This window comes from Tursiops truncatus, chromosome X, assembly GCF_011762595.2.
Source record: "Tursiops truncatus isolate mTurTru1 chromosome X, mTurTru1.mat.Y, whole genome shotgun sequence".
NCBI classification, from domain to species: domain Eukaryota; kingdom Metazoa; phylum Chordata; class Mammalia; order Artiodactyla; family Delphinidae; genus Tursiops; species Tursiops truncatus.
In genome coordinates, this window is record NC_047055.1 from 82,179,713 (window position 1) to 82,206,612 (window position 26,900).

General features: G+C 46.6%; 2 protein-coding genes and 1 non-coding gene across 6 annotated transcripts in view; all 3 read left to right on the forward strand.

Moving 5' to 3' along the window:
- Positions 1-1,364: 1,364 nt before the first annotated feature.
- On the forward strand, positions 1,365-9,594 carry MAGED2 (MAGE family member D2). Of its 4 annotated transcripts, none has more exons than XM_033849488.2 (13): positions 1,365-1,447; positions 2,952-3,025; positions 3,411-3,902; positions 4,475-4,783; positions 4,904-4,967; positions 5,227-5,306; positions 5,868-5,962; positions 6,664-6,743; positions 6,837-6,879; positions 7,224-7,286; positions 8,379-8,493; positions 8,867-9,273; positions 9,460-9,594. In XM_033849488.2, exons 2-12 carry the CDS (start codon positions 2,981-2,983, stop codon positions 9,263-9,265), a joined length of 1,785 nt encoding a protein of 594 aa, XP_033705379.1. In that variant the 5' UTR covers positions 1,365-1,447; positions 2,952-2,980; the 3' UTR covers positions 9,266-9,273; positions 9,460-9,594. The 4 variants fall into 4 exon arrangements, with proteins under 4 accessions (XP_033705379.1, XP_033705378.1, XP_033705380.1 ...); XM_033849487.2 differs by lacking the exon at positions 1,365-1,447 and adding an exon at positions 2,015-2,078; XM_033849489.2 differs by lacking the exon at positions 1,365-1,447 and adding an exon at positions 2,744-2,767.
- On the forward strand, positions 8,089-8,217 carry LOC117310490 (small nucleolar RNA SNORA11). The gene has a single exon (XR_004524634.1). It is a non-coding gene; the product is annotated as a small nucleolar RNA SNORA11 (small nucleolar RNA).
- A 6,614-nt stretch (positions 9,595-16,208) lies between the features above and the next one.
- The window catches only part of ITIH6 (inter-alpha-trypsin inhibitor heavy chain family member 6), a 32,487-nt gene continuing 21,795 nt past the window's right edge, over positions 16,209-26,900 (forward strand). Inside the window, 3 exon segments of the mRNA XM_073798892.1 lie at positions 16,209-16,379; positions 17,998-18,180; positions 22,913-23,029. Coding sequence (XP_073654993.1) covers positions 16,209-16,379; positions 17,998-18,180; positions 22,913-23,029 — 471 coding nt within the window.

Below are 26,900 nucleotides of genomic sequence, written 5' to 3' on the forward strand. Positions count from 1 at the left end.
TCCATAGAACATAGGGATTCATATTTTATTTGCTTAATAGAGGAAAAGGTGACTTCATAAAGCAGAAGACATAACCATTTGAATTACTTTTGATATAGGAAACATATTGAATATTAATTCTATAACTGACCACTGTGTTGACTTTTATTATGGTTTCTAACAACATTAATTGATGCTCTCAGGTTGTCCAGGTCTGCATTCATATACTCTGTAATTAATGATAATGTTGTTTACTTTCAATTTTTTATACATCTTATTTTGTTCTCTTGAATAGACCCAATTATTGATACTTATGTGAATTTATTATGTGGTAAAGGTGCCATTTCAAATTAGTGGGGGAAAAGATGGATTAATTTGCACATGGTGTAGGGATGAGGCTATATTTTTGGAAAATAATTAATCTTTATACAAAATAAATGTTGGAGTGATCAAACATTTAAATGTAAATAATAAAACCATAAAACTGCTTGGAATAAAAGCAGTGATTATTATAACAGGAGTGTGGAAAGCATCTCTAAGCATGAAGCAGAATCTAGTCATGGTAAAGGAAAACCTGATACATTTCACTACATAATAATTAATCCTTTTTGTATAGCAAATATTATCCTAAATAACATGAAAAATATTTGTAGTATATGCAACACATAAACATGCAAGAGACATTGCTGGTGGAAATGTTATTCTGTGTATCTTTTTAAAGTTGACAAGTTTTGTATCAAAATGGAGTCAGCACTGCTTGTAATAGTAAATAAAAAATGAAAACAATCTAAATGTCTATGTATCCTGGACTGGTTAAATACATTATGGGACATTTACAGAGAAAAGATTATGGAGCAGTTAAGAAAAATGTGCACTATGGAAAGCTGTTTAGAATATATAACTGGGAAAAAATAAAACAAACCCTGGTCACAGAACAGTAGGTATAGTGTACCATTTGTGGGGAGAAAACCCAAATAATTAGTATATAAATAGAAACAAATCTGGAAGAATGTATATCAGAACGTTAGTACTGGTTATTTCTGGGGCATGAGATAAGGGTGGCCTTTCATTGGTATGTTACATATTTCTGCATAATTTGAAATTTCACAACTACAACATGTTACTTTTGCAATAAGCAATATATATATATATATATATATATATATATATATATATATATATATATATACATATTCAATGAATGAATCGCTTTGAGGCGGTAGTTTTGGTTTGGAATGGCTTCAGACCAAGCCTGGTACAGTGGCATAAACACGGGCTTCGGCGTCAGACAGCCCTGAGCGGGGCCCCATTGCCCCACCCCCGAGGAAGGAGAAGGGGGGTGGCAGGGGGCTGCGGAAAGGGGCTGGGCTGGGCTGGGCTGGGCTGGCTGCAGCTCTAGTCCAGAAGGCTGAGACTTCGAGAGGGACTGAGAGAGGGCAGACGAATTCCGGACTCGCTAGAGGACAAGGTGAGGGACGTTGAGATTGGGGTTTCCAGACAGTGGTTCCAGTCCCCTCGAACCTAGAGCCAGGCAGGTGGTCAATTTTTACTGCACCACTGCAGCTAGGGGAGAGGTTACTCGGAGTGGGATGTAGGCAACGAAGACGACCGAGAGAGTAGTAGGCTGTATGGACTGGAGAGCAGAGGCTAGTTGAGGAAGAGGGGGAGAAAAACTGGGAACCGGGCGTGTTGAGTGGTGGATGGAGAATATGAGGGGGAAGGGGAATACTAAGAGGAAGTGGAAATTAAGAGAAGAAAACAGGGGATGTAGAGAAGGGTTAAGGAATACTGGGGGAGGGGGTGCAATGGTAGCATGAAGGAGGATGTAAGGAATGGGAATCCGGAATTCTGTGGGGTAAATAGGAACGGCGATGGAGAAATAGGGAGCAGGGAACAAGGCAGAGGGAATACGGAGTGGTACGGAGTGGGGGATAAGGAATGAGGAGCGGGCGGGGGGGAAGGGCAGACTGGCTGGGACGGAGGCCCCCTAGGGAGGCGGAAAGGGGCGGGACCACTTCCGGCCTGGAGGGGGGAGGGCAGTCTGAGTTTATGAGGGGCTCAGAGGGAGTGGACGCACTCAGGAGTAGTAGAAGGACGAGGTGAGCAGGGGGGCCCAGCTCTGGATCCGAGCCCGGGAGGGGTCGGCCCCACCCTCTGGGATCTGGAGAAATCCTGCTCTAAGGACCGGATCATACCGGATCCATCCGGCCGGGAAGGGAGGGGACAGGACCCTGTTTGGCTGGGCCCAAGATGGAATCACTAGCTCAATACTGATTTGAGGAGGGGGGTGTATTAGGGAAGGGGCGGAACCAAGATGCGCTTGGCTCCTGTTTGGAGGGGGGCGTATTATGAAAAAGGGCGGGACCGGACGGTGCAGTGGACTTGGGCTGGATGTCAGCAGGGGAGGGGCCTGGACCCCCAGACGCTGCGACAATTTGAGAGAGAGGCTTGTTGCGGAGGGGGCGGGACCGAATGGTACTACGAACTTGGAGAGGGGCGTGTTGGAAAAAAGTACTGGCTTGAGCCTCTATTTACGCATGCGCACTATGGATCTCTGGAAAGGGGCGTGTAGTGAAAGGCCAGCTTGGAGACAAGCCAGCTGCCAAATGCGCATGTGCACGGTGGACATCAAAGAAAGCTTCTGCTGGGAAAGCGGGCGGGGCTGAGATGGGCCCTGCAACGGATGCGCATGCGCACTGTCGACTTGCGGCTGGGGGGGTGTGCACTGGGAAAAGGGGCGGGGTCCTCAGAGCTGCCGCGCTGGCACATCTTCCTGGAGTAGGGGAGGGTACGGCTGCAGAGAATTGAGATCTAGGCGCTCTGGATTACTGAATTTGAGAACGGGGGCCTTGGGGGGTGGGGAGAGGGTTTGGGATTGGGACCCTAGGGAAGGTGGGTATCAGCCTCCAGGCCGAGCGGGAGAGAGGACGTTAAGTGAGCTCGCCTCTTAACCCAGGCCTTCTCTCCTTCAGGCTCAGCTCTTGCCAGGCCAACTTGAGACATGTCTGACACAAGCGAGAGTGGTACGGGTCCAACCCACTTCCAGGTAAGCCCTTCTTCTGCCCTCTCCCTAGCTGCATTTGCTCTCCAGCCCCTGTTGCTGCCCCAAATCTCTTGGCACCTCCCCTCCCATCCCAGCCCTTCTCCATCTACCTACCTGCTTCGTTGCCGCCTCCCTCCCCCAAGTAGAGGGAGGGAGGAGGGAAGGAAGGAGGGAGGAAGGAAGGAGGGAGGAAGGAAGGCGGGAGGGAGGGTAGGCCCGCCCCTCTTCTGCTCAGAGGAAAGGGAGGCCTTGTTGGGCTGAGGTGGTCAGAGCACACTGCAAGTAGGAGTTAGTGTAGGTCAGAGAAGTGAGGCCCTGGAATTTTGGGGCCATTTGCCTAGTTGGGGGTGGGGAGAAGGTCTGTGAGCTTCCCTGCTTTCTCTTGCAGGCTGAAGCTTCAGAAGAGGACCGTGGCTTGAAGATGCAGACCCTATTGACAGTGACCCAGAACTTGGAGGTCTCAGAGGCACCGAAGGCCTCAAAGGCACCAGAGGTCTCAAAGGCCATGAAGGTCTCAAATGCTGCAGGAGTTTCAAAGACCACAGAGGTCTCAAAGGCCACAGAGGCTCAGGAGGTATCTGCCACTCAGGCCTCAGCTACCACTAAGCTGACTGATACCCAGGTTCTGGCAGCTGAAACGAAGAATCCAGCAGCTGACACCAAGATGCAGAATACTGACCCTCAGGCTGTGACAATGCCTGCTACTGAGACCAAAAAGGTCAGCTGTGGGGCTGATACGAAGGTCAATACAAAGACCCTGGAGACTGAGGCTGCTGCCTCTCAGGCTCTGGCAGATGAACCTGAGCCTGAGGGTGCAGCTGCACAGGCTCAGGAGAATCAGGATACTCGGCCCAAGGTCAAGGCCAAGAAAGCCCGAAAGGTAAGACCCTTGCCTTTCTGTTTCTCTCAGTTGGTTCATGGTTCTATAAACCTTTAGAAAGTTCCCTCAGCTCATCAAGGCTGTGGCGGGACACTAAGAGAAATGTGATATAATTCCTGTTTTCAGAAAGCTCACAGACTAGTGGGCACATGAGACAGGAATACGAACAGCTGCAATCTGAATGAAATGCAGTTTATATTTACATAGTAGCTACCATATGTCAGGCCTTGAGCTAGGCACATTCACACAGGTTATCTCATTAAATCCTGAAAGTAATCTAGTTTTGTAGAGAAGGAAGCTGAGTCCCAGAGAGGTGGAGTGACATGTCCAGATGGTATAAGCAGAGCCAGTGGTGCACACAGGAGGAGGAGAAGCCTCAGGCCCCATCCTTGTGTTGCTCCTGGCCTGGTGGGAAGATGAAACTCCTGCTTGGAAAACAGTGAAAGACAAATCCAAGACTCAGGCAGTTACTACAAGAGTGGGATTAGAGGGGACTTCAGGAAGAGAGAAGATGAGGAAAAAGGACCATCTGCATCATCTGGCAATGTTGTGCTTGCTCTCCATTGATGCAGGTGAAGCATCTGAATGGGGAAGAGGATGGCAGCAGTGATCAGAGTCAGGCTTCTGGAACCACGGGCGGCCGAAGGATCTCAAAGGCCCTAATGGCCTCAATGGCCCGCAGGGCTTCAAGGGGCCCCATAGCCTTTTGGGCCCGCAGGGCATCAAGGACTCGGTTGGCTGCTTGGGCCCGGAGAGCTTTGCTTTCTCTGAGGTCACCTAAGGCCCGTAGGGGGAAGGCTCGCCGCAGAGCTGCCAAGCTCCAGTCATCCCAAGAGCCTGAAACACCACCACCTCGGGATGTAGCCCTTTTGCAAGGGAGGGTAAGAAACCTGTCCTCTCCACTCAGCGTTATTCACTGCTTTGCCTGCCCTCTTCTCTGCCATCCTCTCAAGTCTTCTGCAAGCATGTTTTGATCATTCCATCTTTTCCTCCTCTCCCAGGCCAATGATTTGGTGAAGTACCTGTTGGTTAAAGACCAGACGAAGATTCCCATCAAACGCTCAGGTAGAGTTCTACTAACCCTCCCTTCCCCCAGCTCTGTTCTCCATTGCCCTCTCCCCCATGTGCTGAGGGCATTTCTTGCTCTCCTGCTCCCACTTATGTCCTCCTAAAGTTCTAATTTAGCAGTAGTAGTATCTCTGTTCATTAGCTTAGAACGTGTTTATGCCACCCACAGCAGGGTTGGTGAAGGGTCTTTAGTTTGGGTATGGGGGCCACCCGGCCTTACTTCTGCCCAGGTGCTCGCAACACTCTCCCCTTGCAGACATGCTGAAGGACATCATCAAAGAATACACTGATGTGTACCCTGAAATCATTGAACGAGCAGGCTATTCCTTGGAGAAGGTGAAGGGGCAGACCTGGGGGATGGGTGCAATGGGGTAGCCTTGAATCAAACAAAGGTGTACATGTCTTTACTGGGGGGTACCACAGAGACTAATCCAGCCCCATCACTGTGCAGATGGGCAGACAGTGGCCTAGCAAGGGGCATAGACTAGCTTGAGGTCACACAGTAAGTCAGTGGTAAAATCACAGCTAGGACCCAAGCCACCCAGCTTAGTCCTGACTTCTGTCCACTGCTGGACATGTCCTATAATGTATTTCAGATGTTCTTTCTCCCTTTCATTCCCAACTCTCTGGCTGCCTAGATTCCCACTAATCACAAAGATGATGTTGATTAAAAATAATGCATTTGTTGCCTGTTTGCCGTGTGCTGGCCACTCAGCTAAGTGATTTAAGGGCATTATCTCACTGATGTTTCTCTCTCTCTCTCACACACACACACACACACACACACACACTCACACACTCACACACACACGCACACCCCCCTAGTCACAGGGGGAGCTGTGGGATGCCCAGAAAGCTGAATTCTGTGATCTCACAAGCTGTTTTCCACATCTGCAGGTATTTGGGATCCAATTAAAGGAAATTGATAAGAATGACCACTTGTACATTCTTCTCAGCACCTTAGAGCCCACTGATGCAGGCATACTGGGAACGTAAGCTGGGAAAGGGCTGGGGTGGGAGGGAGGCTTCTGCTTTTGCCCATGGTACTACTCCATCCCTGTCCTCTCCCCACATCCCCTTAGGAAGTCAGGAAAGACAGAGCCTAAAAACCCCTATTCCAGCTCCTGCACGTAGTTGGAGCCCTGCACACAATAGTGATACCTGATTATGATTTACTGTAGGGTGTAGAAGCCTGGGGCAGGGCACTCCTACTGTCAGGCTTTTTGTTTCTCCCGAAGCTTCCCAGGAAAGCAGACCTGTCATTGTTTATCTCTTCCTGTTGGCCTTGGTAGAATGGTTCTCACAGGAGGGCTTCCTGGTATGAGTGGCTCATGATGTTTGAAGGCCAGGAGCATCAGTGGGGCTGTGCGTAGAATTCTCTTGGAGCTGAGGGGTCTGGGAGAGCAAGAAAGGACTCACATTGGCTGGGTGTCCGGGTTGTACTGGGTTGACAAGTACAAGTACAATTCTATCCTCTCAGCAACCTGGGGAGAGGAGAATGTGATTTTCCCATTTTATGAATAGGAGAGTCTAAGTGCCTTGCCCAGGGTCACATAGAGCTTGAAGCATAGACTGGGCAGAATTCTCTCATATGTGAAGAATCTGGGAGAAGCTAGCCTAGTGAGCTGGCTGGTGTGTTTTTTGCAGATAGCTCCTGGATGTAAACCTTCTCTCTGTCCCATTATTCCCCTAGGACCAAGGACTCACCAAAGCTGGGTCTCCTCATGGTGCTTCTTAGCATCATCTTCATGAACGGAAATAGGTCCAGCGAGGGTGAGTGGCTGGGCTGGCAGCTGAATGGGGGGTCATGGTCGGAATTCCACATGTTCATTTTCTATCCCTGTTTCCTTTTGCCTCCCCTTGCAGCTGTCATCTGGGAGGTGCTGCGCAAGTTGGGGCTGCGCCCTGGGTATGATTGGGCTCTGTCAGTGCTTGCTGTCTGTGTTGTCCTTTGGCAAGAGAAGATGGTCCCAGGATTGCATCAGCCTGGTGATCTGGTGGAGTGGGCAGGGTTGCTGGACTGGGTAGAGGGTCCAGGGTTCTGACCTGGGTGGATGGGGAAATGGTCCTGAACTCTGCTGTCTGTCTCACTGACTCTTGGGCTTCTGTGGAGCTTCCATCTTAGGTTGGAAGCCTCTTTTCCATGTTGGAAATGTCTCTGCCCACATCTGGGAAGTGCAACAGCCCCAATTATATTTATCTATGTATGTAATTATGTATGTATGTATGTATTTTATCATTTTCTGCTGTCAGGATACATCATTCGCTTTTTGGGGATGTGAAGAAGCTCATTACTGATGAGTTTGTGAAGCAGAAGTAAGTGTCTAGTGTTCCTGTGTTCCATGCATTTTGCCTGTCTTAGAACTGAGTAATAAAGCTGTGGTGCACGTGCATGTGCATATGTGTGCGTATGCAGGTGGTAGTTTATTCCTGAGGTAGTGGCAGAGAACAGAAGCACACATTTCCTGACCTACTTGTACTCTCACATATGCCTTTGGAACAATTCTTCAAGGGAGGGATTGTCATCACCAGTATTGTACGCATGAGGAAACTGAAGCTCAGAGAGGTGAAGTAATTTGCTCAGGGTTATTATACAGGTAGCAAACGGAAGAGTTGTATTTAGATCCTGGCCCCAATACCTTGGTTCTTTTTTACTATGCTAGCTAGGGCTTCATAGAAATTAATCTCCATAAAGAAATGCCATAGAATGGTAGCTTTAAGCAGCCACGTACTGTGCTGGGGTCTTGACTAGTACATCTCATTTCATTTTCATAACTACCCTGCAGAATAGCTGCTGTCATCTCATCCCCTGTATCAGTTGAGGAGCCTAGGGCTCGGAGAGTGGAAGCCTGAGCATGGCTCTGGCTGGTAAAGGATTCATTTGGACTTGAAGCCCAGACCTCCTGACTTTTCTGGCCAGGGCCCACCCTATTCTTGGTCCTTGGAGAACATGTGTGCACTCATACAAGTGTACCAGCACACACCTGTGGGCTCACATACAGATGGTCGAGAGTATGCATGGAGTCCACTGCTCTTGGTTGACTGTTTCTTCCTGTACAGTCATTTTCTAGGGTGGACTGTCCCAGGGTTCAGCCAGGCCATGGACAAGCCCCATGGTGAGGTGTGCTCAGAGCAGGGGGCCTGAAGAAATGGCTCCTCTGTTTACAACACACCCAACAGGAACCTGGGTTATTGTGACAAGGGGCACAAAACTCGTGGCCTTCCTATGAACAAATGCCCTACACGTGCCCCCTGCACCTCCACGTGGCTGCTGGGCAGGACCAGTGGGATAGGGCTGAATATAGGAAGAAAAGCTGCAGTATTTAGTGGGGGAGTTTTCCACCTAAATGCATGAGTGGGCCACGAGTGGTCTTACAGACATAAAGGCTTTGAACCTCTCTTTTCAAGGTACCTGGACTATGCCAGAGTCCCTAATAGCAATCCGCCTGAGTATGAGTTCTTCTGGGGCCTGCGCTCTTACTATGAGACCAGCAAGATGAAAGTCCTCAAGTTTGCCTGCAAGGTAATTGGAGAGCTGTCCAAGCCTGGCACATCAAGAGCATGGGGTGCCACTGTTTAGGGTAGGCTGTGTGCAGAGCAGCCTGCAGCTCATGCATGAACATTCTGAAGCCTGTATTAATGTGCAAACACTCTATCTGAATAGTTTAATCCTTAAAACTAACATGTCATTGCCTTACTGCAGATGAGAAAACTCAGGCTCAGAGAGGTTGTCAGGTGTTATGTCCAAGGTCGCAGAGATAGTTAAGTGTCAGAGCAGGGATGGAATATTAGGTGTATAATTACTAGTAGTATTTATTGTATTACTATAATTTGCATCCTGTAGGCGCTCAGTGTTCAGATTATGATCCTTCAGATGGTTGTTATTCCTGTTTCAGGTACAAAAGAAGGATCCCAAGGAATGGGCAGCTCAGTACCGAGAGGCAGTGGAAGCAGATATGAAGGCTGCGGCTGAGGCTGCAGCTGAAGCCAAGGCAAGGGCTGAGATTAGAGCTCGGATGGGCATTGGGCTCGGCTCTGAGAATGCTGCTGGGCCCTGCAACTGGGACGAAGCTGATATTGGACCCTGGGCCAAAGCCCGGATCCAGACGGGAGCTGAAGCTAAAGCCAAAGCCCAGGAGAGTGGTGGTGCCAGCGCTGGTGCCAGTGCCAGTGGCAGCTTTGGTGCTAGCACCAGCCTGACAGCCACTCTCACGTTTGGGCTCTTCGCGGGCCTTGGTGGAGCCGGTGCCAGCACCAGTGGCAGCTCTGGTGCCTGTGGTTTCTCCTACAAGTGAGATTTCAGGTATCTATTTAGACTTGGGGGAAGCCGGGCCTCGGGGGAATGGGATGAGGAGCTGGGTGGTTATAGGAAGGCCAAGGTTGGAGGACCACATGGAGAGTGTGAGAAAACACTACTTTTGGCATTTTATTCCTTCTTTTTTGGTGGATATCAATTGACTTTTTGATTTTCTTTTACTTGTGTTTTCAGATATTCCTAATCCCAGCAGTCTTTCTCTTCGAGCCAGGGTGCATCCTCAGAAACCTACTCAACACAGCACTCTAGGCAGCCACTATCAATCAATTGAAATTGACACTCTACATTAAATCTATTTGCCATTTCTGAGTTTATTGCTTTTTTTGGTGGGCTGTCACATTTTGGTATCACATTTTAAAATGAATTGGGAAAGTTTCCACCTCAATCTGTGCTTAGCTTTAGGTGACACTGTCAAATAGAGTAAAATTAGAGCAAAATTAGCATGTTTCTCTAGGATAGGTTGGGCCCCATCTCTAGCCTATAGAGCAGGCAGGATTGCAGTGGTGTGAAGAGTCATGGGGATTATAGGCATAGAGGACACACTTTGAAGAAGAGCCCTGAGGTGGGCAAGTCTGGAGAAGAAAAATAGAGATTGAACATCAAGTATAGACTCTCCTTTTGAGAAATTTGGGTGAGACAAGAAGGAGGGAGAGGGAGGTAGCTAAAGGGAGATACGGGAACAAGTAGGGATTTTCTTGGGAAAAGAGAGAGAGACTTGAGCAGGCAGGAGCCAAAAGACAGGGAGATGTTGAAGGCTGACTCGTGCAGCCCAGTCCCTGAGGAGGTGGGTGGGGAGGACCTGTGGGAAGGGACTGTACAGAAGGGACTTGGAGAGGGGACTGTGGAAGGATGTTAGGCAGTGGAGAGGCCCCAGTAGAGCATGGAGCCCATGGTTTTTGGGAGACCCCTTCCCCGTGGCAAGGTGCTCAGTAATCTTGTAGGAATCAAGATGAGTGTTAGTTTATTCCAAGGTTTTCATTCTGTTGTTTGGTTGTGGAATAAGGACAAGACCAAGGGCAGTGAGTGTGTGAGTCTGAATCTTCGTTACTGTATCCACAGTGTCTGACATATAGTAGGTTCACAGAATGGTGGAAGAGATGGACCGTGGGACCCAGGCAGGCTTGGTGAGGAAGATGAGGAGATTGTGTGACAGACTGGGAGACAGTGTAGGGGTTTGTGGACAGGAGTCTCTGAAGCCTATGAATAAGGCAGAACATTAAGTGAATATACTAAGTGCCTGCTACGTGCCATGTTCTAGGTGTCTGGGAAGGAATGTTGAGAGAACTGGAAGGATAAACTGGGGCACTAGTCAGATGGTCAGACAATGGGATGATTATATTTAAGAAGAGAGCAGAGATAACTCTGGGTGATGAGAAGGTCCAAGGAGTAGGTGGTTAAACGGGAGAGAAGGTGATGGTTCCTATACATGAGGGGTCAATGGCCTGGGAAGATGGGGTATTGGTTGGGTTATCCATTTGGACAGTGAAATCACCGAGGATGGAGGCAAGTGCCAAAGTCCCTTCGTGTAGTCCTCCCAGCTCTAGTGCCCACTAAGGCATGCGGCCTGCAGGCAATCAGAGATCCACCTTTGCCCTGTTTTGGGGAGTATTTCCCTGGACCTTTCTTTCCAGGAAGCTCTCATCATCTAATTGCCGCATTACCAGATTCCTTATCTGGGACAGAGTCTTGCAAACAATGAGGCTCTAGTAACAGCTGCCTTTCCCCTCCTGTAGACTCTGTAAGCAGTAAAGGAACAAGGTTTGCTGCTTAGGGAACAGGATCTAAAAAAGAAAAAGCTGCACCTGGAGCAAGGTAGTTCCTTGCCTGTGGTCATGAATTGAGACCTGCTTTTGCTGCCGAGGTTGTTCTTCACTGGAAACAAAGATTCTTCCATTAATTCCATAGGCCATGGTCCCTTCTGGGTGGATAGTACCTGGGAGAGGTAGACAAGGCCAGAGGCAGCTTAGACCTAGGAAGGACTCTCTAGTGGGTGGGTACCACGTCCAGGGCCCTCTCAGACTTCCAGGTGATGTCCATCTGAAAATGGAATGGGTGGGGGGGGTGATGGTGAGGGGTGGCAAGGAACTTGGGGACTATGATTCTAATAAAAATTGAGTTCAAAGTGCTTGATAGAGATAAGGGTGAATCATAGTCATGAAGAACTCTGACCTTCCCACTTAACTTCCCTCTGCAGACCACTAGGTTTGCAGGGCTCCCTACCTCTTCTCCTTTCCTACAAGGCTTAGACTTTGACAGGGCAAGTGATGGACTTTTTCTCACTACCCAAGTGTAAGGACTGAAGGCATGTGAGGCAGGGAGGAAGAGATCAAGTCCAGTTCCAGACAACTGGGGAGTGGCCAGAGCTAGGAAGAGGGAGTGCCAGGGGAAATGGGGATAGACCCTGGTTCATGTTTTTTGTCAGCTTGGAGGCCACTACTACAATGGAAGAATTCCCACAGTATATCATTAATTCCAAATAATTCTAGAATGTATCATATATCCTCCATTTGGCTAGGAGTGGGAAAAGCTCCTAGAGCAGTTTATCTATTTTTTATTATCACCCCCCAAGAAGCCTATTTAGACATTTTTGTCCTAATTGCTACCCCCCATGAAATTTGAATATCACAGATATACTGTATATCTATTTAAAAATTATGTACATTTGCACTTTATACATAAGAAGATATTTTATTCAATATAGGGTTTATAGTGACTAAATAAAATGTTTAAAAGTTTAACAATTTGTAAAAGCTATGAACATTTAACTATTTGCTGAGCAACTTTAAATGTAACCTATTTACACTGTAAGGTATCAGAGTACATATGTAAATTAGCAATTTATGTAACTGATGATATTAGCAGTGTAATCAAATTTTAAAATACTATTCAAAACATTTTTTCAGCAGAAGTAAAACAAATGAAGTTTTAAATTAATTTCTTAAAAATTATTTTTAGTGAAATTAACTTTTAAGTGTTGCTTGATATGAGAAAACTTTTAACTAGCTCTTGGATATTCATTCAGGTATCATCAACATTTTTCTTTTCAGTACTTGACATAATTAATGATAGATTGAATAACTTTTGTAGAATTAAATAAAAGCCATTTTTCTTTAATTCTCAAAGCCCAAACAACACACAGAGCCACTGAGGATCAAATATAAAGGCAGTCAATGGCAGCCAAAAGGCACAAGCTGGTCACTTCTGCAAGAATGAGCAATAGATTGAAAGTCTTCCAGTCATAGCCATCTATTTGCCATGGTTTTGTAGTGTTGATCTTGCATACATTTTGTGTATTTTCCTCATTGTTGCTCATGTGAAACCCAAGAAAACCCAGTAACAGAAATTAAATATTAAAGAGTAAGATTCCTCAGGTAGGGCTGAGCTTTAGAGGGCCACAAACTATTGTAATTTTTGTGAAAGTTTTTTGTGATTTTTGTCCCCCAGAAGGACCAATTTTCACTCCCTTGTGGGGTGATTACCCACCATCCTATCTTCCCTTTACCCCTGCATTGAGAATAGAAACCCTACAGCAACATTTCACCTGGACTGAATAAAACAAGGTAGAATGAATGCTGAGTGGGGTGTGGGGAAGAAGAGAGAGAGAGAGGGAGGGAGAATGAGAGGAAGACAAGAAAGGAAGGGAGGGAGGGAGGAAAAGAAAACAATAAATATCTACTAGAGACCAACCATTTGTGAAAACAAAATGGATAACAATATTTTTCTCCAAACTTACACTTTCAAAAATGCTTTGGTCCAACATAATACTATTAATCCATGTACAATTGCCATTCATCCCTTCAAAAGGAGATCACCCCAAATCTTATTACCTACTATCTCCAGCCTCCAGTCTAGGAATTTTTGGGTGATGTCCTTTTCTTTTCTACCTACCTTGCAACCCATTCTAGATATGCTACAAGCTATGAACTAGATTGTACATTGAACCACCATGACCTGTGAGTGTATGGGTATTGTATCATTTGGATAATCTTTGGATCATCACTGTGTATGATGTGGATGAAGGTACTAAGGGGATTTCCTGGGACTCATATACTCATATATAGAAGGTAGATTAAGCCCTGCTCCAGTGGGTCCAGCAATCCTGAACTGCAAGTTGTGCGTTATGCTCCTGAGACCTTAGAGGTTGCCTCCACAATGACTGTGTGGAATCTGAGCTCTTGGAGGTCCTACCTGTATTGGCTGGCTGTAATATGCGTTGACCTTTTGCCACCAGACATAGCAGTGCTAGGGTCATGCAATGAATCTCCTGAGTTCCAGACATGCTCTTCCTTACCCCATTGTGTAGCAGAGAGAGTCCCTATTTCCCCTTGATAGTTGGGACCACTCATCCCAGCCACATAGTAAACACCCTTTTTTTTGCCTGTTGGTTCAATGTCATGAGGAACTCCAAATGGCCAGGTGGAAGTCTCAACTTCCTGTGAATCAAAGTTTTGCAATTGTTTCACTAAGTAAAGTGATGAGAGGTGCCATTCCCATTTCCACCCTTTGGTTTCTAGACCTGTGTATTCTGTTTATGGGAGAAAGATCATCATATATTGGTCGTTGATTCACAGAATACACTGAATTCTGCAGGATGGCCCCCCGAGCTCACAAAGTGTTGTTTCCTAACTGTCACCAGAACTAAATCTTCCATAGGCCATCCCACCCTTCTGCAAAGGCGGTTGCTTATGGGTGATTGCCCATCGTCGTTAGACCATTTGTCTTACCTCTTTCACTGTGAAATGTGTTCCTTGACCAGAAAAAAAATATTGTATGGGATATCTCAATGATGTACAAAGTGTATAAAGTAATTAGAAAATCCAAGGATGGTGGTACTGGTAAAAGCACCAGGGAAGGCAAATCCATTCCAGAATATTTGATTATTTCCATAAGGATAAATTGATGCCCACTCCCTGATGGAAGAGGTCCAATGTAATCCCTCTGTCATCCAAGGATTTGTTGGTCTCCCCAGGAAATGGTGACATATTGGGGTTTCTGCTGTTGAGAAATTGGGCACTCAACAGTGTTGGTAGCCAAGTCAACCCATGTGATGGTAAATCCATGTCAAATCTCTGCATAACATCCATCCCTTTTACAATGGCAATTTTGTTCACTGGCTCATCTAACAAGCACTGGAATGTCTAGAGAAAGAGGTTGACAGATTTCCACAGGCTGGGTCATCATGCTCCCATTTGTAAGCATTCACATGAGACACAAATATTCTCACACTCAGCCCATTCCGAGAGATCTGTTCACTTACTCCTCATATATACGTAGGCAAAGCAATTAGACTGTGCCTTACATGTAATAAGCGCTCTCTAAGTATTTTGCTGCCTTGTTGTTATGGCTCAGTTCTCCAATCTTGTTCTTTCCCAGTGTCTGACAATCTGACAAGACTGTTAATTGGCATTTATCAGTGCCCTGGCCAGGTCACTTTCTGAATTAAGAGATCAACCAGATGCACAGCTCCGAGTTTTGCCTCCTAGGAGAATTTCCCTTCCTTACTTCCCATCAGGGTCACATCTAAGTGGGGCTGTTAACTTCCAGTTAGTTCCTACTTATCATACAGCATCATCTGCAAACCATGCTCCTGGGTTTTTTCTTCTTCAGTGAGCTGGTTATTGGAAACTCACCACAAGGGCCTAGAAGTGAGCTGAGGGAGAGCAAGCAGTGTGGCATGAGTAGGGACTATGGGAGTTTGTGCCTCCTATAACTCGCTTTTGCTTTCAGGACCTGCTCCAGACTGACTTTGTTTATACCGCTGCTCTTTGGTGATGGAGTGTTGTTATTGCCTGTCCAAATTTATGGCTTGGCAGATCAGATGGCACCAAGCCTAGGATGGGCAGCTCAGTTTAAATGGTCACTTGGGGTCCCATGGTTAGGTGTTCAAACTCTACCAGGGCCAGTGATTTAACTTTGTTAACTCAATCATCAGGTGCCAGGAGCTGTTTCTCAAAAGGAGGGTAATTATTTGACAAAGAGCATGGCTTATGCTCCAAAACTCTAGAGACTTGTGCTTAGATTCTCTGCTTAGGGCTTGTCACAGGCCCCACACAGCATCCCAATCTGTCACAGACGCTCACTCAACTCACTCAAACATTTACTTGCTCATTCCACAAACCTCTGCTAGTGACTACAGTGTTCATGGCCCGTGCTGGGTACTGGGGTGGCCTGTTCTCAAGAACAGTGAGGGAAACAGTGACAGCACCAAAAGGAACCACTTGGGTTTGTGGGAGCCCAGATGAGCAAGTGATTCACCCTTCTTCTGCATATAGGCATGTTATTAATCACAGATGTTGTGTGAGGAACATCTGCACAAATGTACAGTTACAGGCACACATTTTCATGTACAAATATAGGCATTGTGTACACGCATTCTAATTACGGAATATGAGTCAGCAGTCAGTGTGTTCTGGTGGAAGGAGTCCTGACTGAGAGACAGGCGAAGAGGGTTAAACTGCCCCAGCTCCCTCACAGGGTCCCCGTGTGGCCTGGGGCATGTCTCTGGCCCTCTCTGGCTTCATGTCTGCTGCCTGTAACATGCGAACAGCATTAGCTCACCCAGCCTGGTCTTCATGAGCGTCACATTAGATAGTAGATGGGGAGCACCCAGAGTACTTTGTGCCCGAGGAGACTTATATCTTCGCTAATTTATCTTCAGTTTACCGATTCAGCGAGCCATCTGCTTTTTGATGGCATTCTGACTGATGAAGAGAGTAAATGGGAAAGAAAAGGGGAATGAGTGAATGTGTGAGTAAGGAAAGAGTGGGTGAATGTAATGTGAGCAAATGCATGAATGAATCAGTAAATATGAATGAGTGAATGACTGAATGAGTTGATCAGTAACCTTCTCCTATTTATTCTACTAAGGGATTCAGAGCCCACACTTGCTTTCCTCTGGAATCACCACTGAGAATGGAAGGGCAATGGGAGGACAGTGTGAAGTGCAGGCTGCCCCAGAGGACATCATCTCAGGCCCTGTATGCCAGAGAGATGTCCTGGCTGCCAGGCTTGCTTCAAACTTCATCTCAAGGTGTTTGTTTTTCCATCTCAAGGTGTTTGAAGGCCACACTGGCTACGGCCAGCAGAATCGCTATGTGAGCTGTCAGAATACAGATTCCTGGACCCCACCCTCCTGGAGTCTGCTTCAGTAGGTTGGGGAGGGGCCCAGGAACCTATCTTTTTAACCCATTTGCAAGTGAACTTGATGTCCAGTCAGATTGGAGAACCACTGGTCCGGCCTAGACGCCTCCGCTGAGGGACAAGTGGACAGGCACAGAGAAATCACCCATGTCATGTGGCCACTCTCGCTAAACTGTTTAGCTTCGGATGTCCTACCTACTTGGATCCTGCTGACCCAGAGAGACAGTATGGAATACAGACAAGAGAGAGACAGACACAGACCTGGGTTCAAATCCCAGCTTTGACCTTCTCCAAAGGTGGGGCAGCAGGCAAATCACTCACTGGCTCTGCTTCACTTTTCCCGTCTGTACGATGGGGACGTGCAATCGATGGCCCAGGACCACTGTGAGAATTTGAGAAAATTCCTCTCTGCAAATCACTGGTACAGAGTAATGAAGACCTGATGATAATTGTAATCATTAGCATTATCGAGCACTTACTAAGATCCAAGTATGGTTCCAAATGCTTTACATAAATGATCTCACTGAATTCGCACAAACACTGTCTATGAAAGAGGAGCTATTATCCTTCCCGTGCTACAGATGAGGAGCCTGAGGCTTAGAGAGTGTGAATAACTTGTCCAGGGGCCCACAGGCAGCATCTGAGTCCTTGGAGCTTGCACGCTTAAACCCTAAGCTATAAATGGCAGCTCCCTCCCCCCTTCTCCTTAAAGGTTAAAACGGAGGGGAGAGCCAATCCTGTGGGGATAAAACAGAACAAAGACCTCTGAAAGGAAGGAAGCCAAGGGAATGTATGTAAGCAGACGCCTCAGAGAGTATGGGGGCTCAGTTTGCCCCTAAGCTTCCTGACAGCTGTAGCAGGAAAGGGGGGTGGGGAGCAGAATTCCCTAGTTTCCATTTTCTGGAAAAAAGGAGGCACAGAGGCATGTCTAAATGGACATTTGTCTTGGGCTGAAATTCCAGAGGAGTTGATCTTGTGGCCAGCTCAGCAAACATCCGGGACCAGAAGTTCATCTGTGATTTCATGAGGCGCTAAAAGTCTTATTCACACACGTGATTCTGAGAGTCAAGAAGCCAGAGGGGGAAGAAAACACATGAAATTCTATCTAGAAGAGAACGTTGCTGGGCTGCAGTTTCCCACAGCAGTAAGGGGCATGGGAGGAGACCGAGGCCCTGACTGTGTATCTGTCTCTCTCCACAACACACACGACACGGTCTCTCCGGGAGGAGATCCAGGCTCCTGGGGACATGACACTCCTCCAGAGACTGGGCTCCCTGGATGGATGGCAAATGAGCCAGGATGAAGTTGTGAGTGAGGGCCAGGCTGCCAGAGCCTGGGAGCTGAGTGGGGGCTGGGTCTGTCAGGCTGGGCCCGTGGAAGAGGCAGAGTAGGGGGAGCTGGTTGTAGGATTGGGAGAGGAATGTAGCATTTGGGCAGGTGGAGGGGCGTTGCAGGCAAAAGGAACAGCAGGTGGTGCAGGGCTTACTTCTCACCCTCCCCAGATATTGCCTCTTTTGATGTCCCTTTACCTGACTTTCTGCCTGGTGAGCTCTCCATCCCACCTAACCCCTCCCCACCCATGCAGGTGAGGCTGACTCGCCCCCATCCACCAGGATTGAGAGAGGAGAGACCAGTGTCCGAATTACCTTCTGCGCGACACTGCAAGACCAGTCTGCCTTCTCCAGTTCAGGCATCAGGGCCGACTTCGTGGTCCAGTATGATGTAGTCATGGAGGACATCGTTGGAGACGTGCAGGTGAGAGGGCCAGGAGAATGGAAAGAGCGTGGGCTCTGGAGTCAGACAGACCTGGGAAACAAGGCGCTGGCCTCCACAAGGTGCACGTTTGTTTCTCCCTAGGGATCAGTGAGGACTAGTGAACACGGATAGGACGGTGTGTAGCGACACATGACTTCACACCTGGTGAGGCACATGTGTCCCCCAAAGGGTTGGACACCCGGAACTGTATAAACTGAATCAAGATCCAGGTGAATACATTCCTAACTGAAGCAAGTCATAGCCCACTCTTAACCAGACCTTTCGGAAAGGCAACCATTGGCCAGCGATTAGTCTCTCACACTTTCTGCAGCTCTGATACTCTCATGTTCTCTTGGGCTTTCTGGATGTCTCTAAGTTTTAAAAATTCTTTTTGCCTCACTTGAGCCATTTGCCTAAACAGGGAGCCCTTAAATTCTGAGCTCACACACTCACGAAGAATGTGCAGAGGTCCCACGCTCTACCAGAGGGGTAGAGGCTGATCCGGGACCCTTGGCTTCACAACAACAATTGCATGGCAGCCTGAGAGGTCTGGTCCCAGCCTGCTTCTCCCACCACACCTCTCACTGCCTCCAGCACACAAACCATCCTCCAGCTGCCCCACACCACGCCACACCACACACCAATGTCCCAAAGCACCTGAACCTGCCAGTCATCTGTGCCTGAGTATGTGCTCATACTGTCTGCCGCCCTGGGAATGTCTTCTCCCTCCTTTTTCCACTGGTGAGTGTCCTCCTCATCCCTGAAAACCTTGCTTCAGTGCCACCTCCATGATGACCCCACCCCACTTACAATTCCTCTCTCTGCTCTGGGCTAGTATAGTGCTTTGGTTACACCTCTCCTCATGCACTTACTTATTCATTCATTCATTCATATGTGGACTCACCTCCATCAAGCTGGAAACATCTCTAGCCCAGTCCTGCCCTCAGTGACTCTGGGAAGTCAGGAATGAGTTGGACACAGTCCCTAATCTCCCTTTGGAAATGTCCCATCCTGAGGTAACTCGATACATAGAGCCAGAGCAGTCATAAAAGGTTCTAAGGGCTGTGTGTAAATATGTAATGGGTTACGTATGGATACCACTGAGGAGGGTTTCACGAGAGCCTTCCTGAACGAGTTGGCCTTTAAGTTAGCATAGGAAAACTGAATAGACTTTACCTCCACCTGGGCCGATAGGATGAAGGGGAGGGCATGCAGAGAGAGGGGAATCGCATATGCAGAGGCACAGAGGTATAACAGAGGCCTGTTGTGTAAGGGGAATAGAAGCAATTCACCCTCTCAGAATAGGAGCTGAGGGTATCATGCCAGTAGGTGGCAGCAGGGCCTTAACCCGGTGTTCTGGGGTGTGTGTGTGTGTGTGTGTGTGTGTGTGTGTGTGAGTGCACACGCGCGCGTGCACGTGTGAACTGAGACATTTGTCTGCTTGTTCATTCTTTACCTCTCCCATCATTGCCTGGAGTAAAGATACAGATAGAACAGACGGAACTAGGCATTAAATAGTACGACTGATACTCCCATCCACTGTGTGCTATGATTCCTGCATCCCCCAACCAAGAACCCCTCAATTCACCTCCCATTTTACTTGAGTATGCCCGCCTTTCAAAGCCCAACACATTTACTCCATGGGCACCTAATCCGTTATGCCCACTGCTGGCTGATGTCAGGAACCCTGAAGTGAATCACACACAGATCTTATTCACTGTCTCCAGGTGAAACAGAGAGACACGAGAATGACACAAGATGAGAAGTGCTTTATCAATGACAACATAAGTATGATGGAAGCCATCATGAGGGGTGAGGAGGTCAGGGAGCCTTACCTGGGTCTTAAAGAATTCAAAGAAGTGTGCCAAGTTGGGAAGGGGGGCTCTCAGAAGGCAAAGGCAGTCTAGTAAACTGAGGGCTGCATGATACAAAGAATAGAGGCTGGAAATATCCAGGGGTGTGTAGGGAACTACAAGTGGATTGGAGTTCCTGGAGTTTTGATTTGAGGCCCAAGAAATGCTAAGAGGTGAGACTGAAGGCCATGAGTGCTGCAGGGGCTTGATAAGGAACATAAAATTTATGTTGAACATGCCCAGGGAGCCCTGAGAGGGAATGACGCTATGAGGTTTGTGTTTAGAAAGACCAGACCTTGCAGCTGCTGCAACGATGCATGGACGGGAGGGGCCCCAGGAGAAGCAGGGAAACCAGAGGGAAAGGAGCCCTAAATTTGGACTTCATTAGTTTGGGATGGCGAGGCGGGTTGGGCCTGAGACATATCCAGCAGATCAAACCAGCATGAATTTGTGGCTGGTTGGATGTGAGGAGTGAGGGACACAGGAGGATTCAGGGGTGACACTCAGGTTTGTATCTGGAGTGACCATGTGGATGATGGTGCCTCTAAATGACAAAGACACGCAAGGCTGAGATGGGAGGAAGGTAATGAATTTGTTGTTTGGGCAGCATACATTGGAGGCTTCAGCCATCCAAGGGAACAGGTCCAATGGTGAGTGTGTATGAAGCTGTGGAGGGGGAAGAGTGAAGAGCATCGGACTGGGGAAAGAGTTGTGGGGTCAGCAGTGGAGATTCAGGGGTTGAATCCAAGAGAGCTAGGGAGGTGACCCAGGCCAAATGTATAGAGCCAGAAGAGCAGACCCAGGATGGCAGTTGCTAAGGTAGAGCTTCCCAGTCTAGGAGCTATTGATCTCCACAGCCCTTGGGGTATCTGGCCCCACGGAGCTGCCATCAGCCTATTCAGGGCTGTAAATCCCCACCACTTCCCTCCATTGTGCTACACAAACGTAATCATTCTCTTTGCACGCCATGACAGACAAATATTAGGCAACACTGTTTAAGGGACAGTGGGGAAATGGAGCTGAAGAAAGAGACTGAATCCGATGGACCTGAGAGCTGGTAGGAGAATAAGGAGTGTTCATCCTCTCTGGATCCCAGGGGAAAAGATTCTTCTGAGGAGCAGAAGTGATTGTCAATTGTGAAATATATCAGGGAGGTGCAGTCTGGTGAGAACTGAAATACACCCACTGAGTTTTCCAACCAACTGGTCGTTGCTACCTTTGGTGAGAGATGGATCAGCGGTGGGGGTGGGAGCCAGGCTGCAGTGGGCAGAGGAGTAAACCGGAGGTGAGAAGACCATTGCAGCTGCCGAGTTCATTACCTTGGCATGCTACCGGGAAGAAAGGAGCTGATTTGAAGTTTGGGTGGGATTGGGATGAATGGAGGTTGTCTTAGTGGATGGAAAAGACACCAACATTTTTAAACTCTAAAGAAGACCCAGTCGGGTGCATGGGCTGGGTTGGAGAGTAGGAGTCTGGCTGGTGGAGGAGGTACTGGAGGCTGGGCATGCATGGGGTCAGGGAAGGATTGTTTTGTCTTTCAGTAGAGGGAGGAGGCATATAGGTGTGTGGACCCTGCGCAAGGGTGGGGTGGGCAGTCCAAGGGACATGGCCTGGTGCCCTTAATTTTTTCATGAAGAGGGAGGGGAGGCATTTCCTGAGAATGGGGTGGCATGACAGTTGAAGGGAGTGTGAGAGGTTGGTGACCTGGGTCATGCCTCTGGTTTACATAATAGGATGTGAGGTGTGGGGTCACTGGTGAGCCTGGGACCATGGAGAGGTAGGAATGTGATTTTCCCAGAAGCTCTCACCTACCCAGGTATGGGAAGAACACAGAAGGGCAGCTGGACTCTGCCTGTGGCTTGGGCAGTTGCAGGATGGTTGACCCAGGGCTTGGGGAACTGCTGTAGAGTGCCAGGAAAAAGTGCAGACAAAGCCTACGCTTGTGCTTGTGAATTAATCCAAAGGCTGGGGTGGAGGGGAAGAGCAAGATGTCCTCCCATCTCCTTCCTGCTCTCCACCACCCCCCTCCCGCCCTCCAAGATGGGAGGAGATAGTGTGTCCAGCTTTGTGACCGGAGAATGCCTGAAGGGCTGAGAGGAGAATAAGCTGGTTATCCCAGGACAGAGCTTGCTTCAGGCTCCTGGGCAGCTCAGACCCTCAGCAAGCCTATACTTCCTTAGGCTGAGCTGCCACTGGTCCTGGGGGCCCTTCCAGCTTCCCCCTCCCCTTCCCTCAACTGTCCCAGGCCCCAGGCTCTGCAGAAGGAGAGATGGAGTGGGGGAAGGGGGTCAGCAGCCAATCATATCCCCGATAGCCCAAGGCATCTGCACCTGGTCTAACCAATCCCCTCTGAACAAATAGCTCACTCAGCCTCTGCTCCCTCCTCCCCTCCCTGCTCTGCCCAGCAACAGCAGAAAGGAGGTTTAAGGAGGAGAGGGAGGCCCTGCAAACTCCCAGCCCCTGGCAGCAATGGAGCCGGGCCCCAGGCTCACTCTATAGAGGGAGGTTAAAACAACACTCTCAGTTCCTGGAGCCCAGGCAAAACGTCCCTAGGGGCCCTCAAGACTATGCAAGCCCAGCTCTCACAGACAGGAACTCACATATTACAGAGATCCTGATCCCTGGAGCCTTGGGCCACAAGCCAGTCTCATTTTCTCCACAGCTCAGGGGCAGGCCCTGGGCTGGCAGCCTGACCAGCAGAGATACACTTCTGGTGGAGGAGATGGACATTGAGCAAACAATCCCACAAATGCCTATTTAATAGCAACAGTGATAAGGCCTAGGAAGGAAAAGAGCAGGGTTTTATGCAGCAAAATAAGAGGGGACTTGATTTAGACTGGCTTTCACAGTTTTTGTTGATTCCACTTCTTTTTCTCCAGATTTGCGATGGCTATTTTGTTCATTACTTTGCACCCAGAAGCCTTCCACCTGTTAAGAAAAACGTGGTGTTTGTTATTGACGCGAGCGGCTCCATGTTTGGTACCAAAATGAAGCAGGTAACAAGGACCCTGGGGATCGTTCATTGCTCTTGATTTAGAAAGCTCAGAAAGCAGAGAGTGCTGGTACAGTGGTTCCCTGAGACAAGACACCCTGCCATCCCATCACCTTTGGACCTTATAGGCCTAGGCTTACCTTAGAGTCTTGGTACCTTACATATCAGGAGCCACGTAGACATGGAGCCACAGAATCATAGGAACACTGAAACATAGGACTGTGGGGCCTGAATCCATCAAGAGCCTCAACCACAAACCTCCAGGTCTCATAAAGGCCCAGAGTCATAGAGACTTTGGGCTAGAGTACTCTGGCATCATAAAGCATGAGTCAAAACATTAAAACTGTAGTCATTTTAGATTCAGAACTGTCAAGGGGCCACAGCTTTGTTTTGTTTTGTTTTGTTTGACTATATAGCCAGAAGAATACAATGCACTGGCCTTATAGGGCTTAGAAGCCATAGAGTCCTGGGTCCATCTAGGCTTCAGTCTTGTACCTCACCTACCATAGCACCCTTGAAACAGAATCCTGGAGCCATAGGCCAAAGAGATTTTGACTTCAGAGGCTGAATCCATGAAGTTCTGGAAGCAGCGTTTCAAACCATTGTACTCTAGGGTTCTAGAAATATACAGTTCTAGTGTCTTGGGACAGTGTAACCTTTTTACCTTGACATTTTGAACCACAGAGCCCATCCGACCTAAGGCTAACTGACTTGTGTTTTATGAGAATATAACCAAACTGGGAGAAGGGAAGTATTTAAAACTGTCTCCTCTAGCCTTTAATGTATGGGAAGGGATATACCCAACTCCAAACCTTTTTAGTCTTCCCATTTCATCTAAGGCAGGATAAAAGCTGAAAGAACTTGTGATGAGCATATTCCAGGGGCTAGGTGCCCTAAAAGACTGAGACCTAATCCTAGAACTATAGAATGTTTCTCCTCCCCCCATGCATGACCACCATATCAGCTGGGTTCCTGTGTAAAAGCAGGAGGTTACAGTTGAAAGAACTGGAAGCCTGTACTCTATTTATGAAAGAGTCTCTAGGGAAATCCAAGACAACATAGGAAACAAAAACAAGGACTCTAGAAACAATTTTAGCCTCTGACACCCACAACTGCAGCAACCAACAAACACAACCTAACTCCTAACAAGATAAACATAAAACCTCACACTAAAGGTCTATTTACTTCATTTCCTTTTACCTCATACCTCATGTCCGGTTTTCAACAAAAATATACAAAGAGTGCTAAAAGGAAAAACACAATCTGAAGAAATGAATCAAGCATCAGAACCAAACTGATATGGCAGAGCTTAGAAATTATCAGACCAGGAATTTAAAATAAGTATGACTAATATGCTAATGGTTCTAATGGGAAGAGTGGGCAACATACAACAACAGATGGCAAATTTAAGCAGAGATGGATATCCTAAGAAAATTAAAAAGAATACTAGAAATATAAAACACTGTAACAGGAATGAAAAATGCCTTTGGTGGGCTCATTAGGAAACTGAACATGGCCAAAGAAAGAATCAATGAACTTGAAGATATGACAATAGAAACTTCCCAAACTGAAAAGCAAAGAGAAAAAAGAATGAAAAATATATATATATGGAATCTAAAAAAAAAAAAATGGTTCTGAAGAACCTAGGGGCAGGACAGGAATAAAGACACAGATGTAGAGAATAGACTTGAGGACACGGGGAGGGGGAAGGGTAAGCTGGGATGAAGTGAGAGAGTGGCATGGACTTATATATACTACCAAATGTAAAATATATAGCTAGTGGGAAGCAGCCGCATAGCACAGGGAGATCAGCTCAGTGCTTTGTGACCACCTAGAGGAGTGGGATAGGGAGGGTGGAAGGGAGACGCAAGAGGGAGGAGATATGGGGATATATGTATAGCTGATTCACTTTGTTGTAGAGCAGAAACTAACACATCATTGTAAAACAATTATACTCCAATGAAGATGTTAAAAAAAAACAAAGACAAAATATCCAAGAACTGTGTACATGTACAAAAGTGTAACATGTGTAATGGGAATACCATAAGGAAAAGAAAGAAAGTAACAGAAGAAATATTTGGAGGAATAACAGATACAAATTTTCCAAAATAAATTACATCCATCAAACCACAGGTCCAGGAAGCTCAGAGAACACTAAGCAGGATAAATACCAAGAAATGTGCATGCACGCATATCCTATTCGACCTGCAGAAAATTAAAGACAAAGAGAAAATCCTGTAAAAGCCCACAGAAAATAATATCTTACTTATAGAGGAACAAGAATAAGAATTACATTGAATTTCTCTTGAGAAACCATGCAAGGAAAAGGAGAGTGTAGTGAAACATTCAAAGTGTTGAAGGAAAAAACCACTCACTTTGAATTCTGTATGCAGCAAAATTGTCCTTCCAAAGTGAAGAATAAAGACTTTATCAGCCAAACAAATATTGAGAGAATTGTCACCAGTAGACCTGTCTTGCACAGCTAAATGTTAAAAGAAGTTCTCCATAGAGAATGAAAACGGGATAGCTCAGATACTTGGATCTACATAAAGAAAGGAAGATTGTTAGAGAAGGAATAAATAAAAGTAAAATAATATATTTTATTTTTTAACTAATTGATCTAACATAACGATTTGTTCAAAATAATAATAGCAACAATGTATTCAGTGAATATAGTTTACTGATAAGTGAAATTAATGACAGCAATGTTATAAAGGACAAGATAGAGGAATTGGACTACTCTGTCACAAGGTATTTGAACTATTCATGAAGCTGTATAGTGTTATTTGAATGTGGACTGTAATTAGTTGTAAAGGCATGTTGCAAACTCCAGGGCAACCACTAAGAAATTTTCTTAACATAATGGATATGCTAAGAGACGAGAGACAATGGGGTCATATAAAACACTCGACTGAAACCAGAGAAGGCAGGAAAAGAGTAGGAGACAAAGAAAAAAAAGGGAAACAAAGAGAAAACAGTTTAAAATATAGCAAATATTAATCTACTTATATCAGTAATCACCTTAATGATGACTTGTCTAAATACACCAATTAAAAGACAGAAGCTTCCATATAATGTTTATGTATAGCTGGTTCACTTTGTTATAGAGCAGAAACTGACACACCATTGTAAAGCAATTATACTCCAATAAAGATGTTAAAAAAAAAAACAGTACGGCCGACTTAAAAATTGCTTCAAAATTTAAAAGACTAGATCTCATGTTAAGTGTTCTTACCATAACAAAATTTTAAAAATTAAAAATAAAAAGACGGAAGCTGTCAGTGTCAAAACAAAACAAAAACAAAAACCAACTATGTTTTCTACAAGAAGCCCATTTTAAATATAAAGACACAGATAGATAAAAGTAATGGGATGCAAAGAACATATACCATGCTAACACTAATCAAAAGAAAGCTGGAACAGCTATATTAATTTCAGACCAAGTACACTTCAGGGCAAGTAAATTGTCAGGGATTAAAAGGTGCATTATATTATGGTAAAAGGGTCGATTCTCCAAGAAGACATAATAATCCTTAATGTGTATGCACCTAACATTAGAGTGTCAAAATACATGAGGCAAAAGTTGATAGAACTGCAAGGATAAATGGACAAATCCACTACTATAGTTGGAGACTTCAACTTCCCTATATCAGAAATGGACATATCCAGCAGGCAGAAAATCCATAAGGACATTGTTGAACTGAACAACACCATCATTTAATTGAATCTAACTGACATCTACACAACGCTTCATCCAACAACAGCACAATACACATTTGCCCCAAGCTCATGTGGAACATTTGCCAAGACAGACTACATTGTGGGCCATAAAACACACCTTAACAAATTTAAAATAATATAAATCATACAAAGTA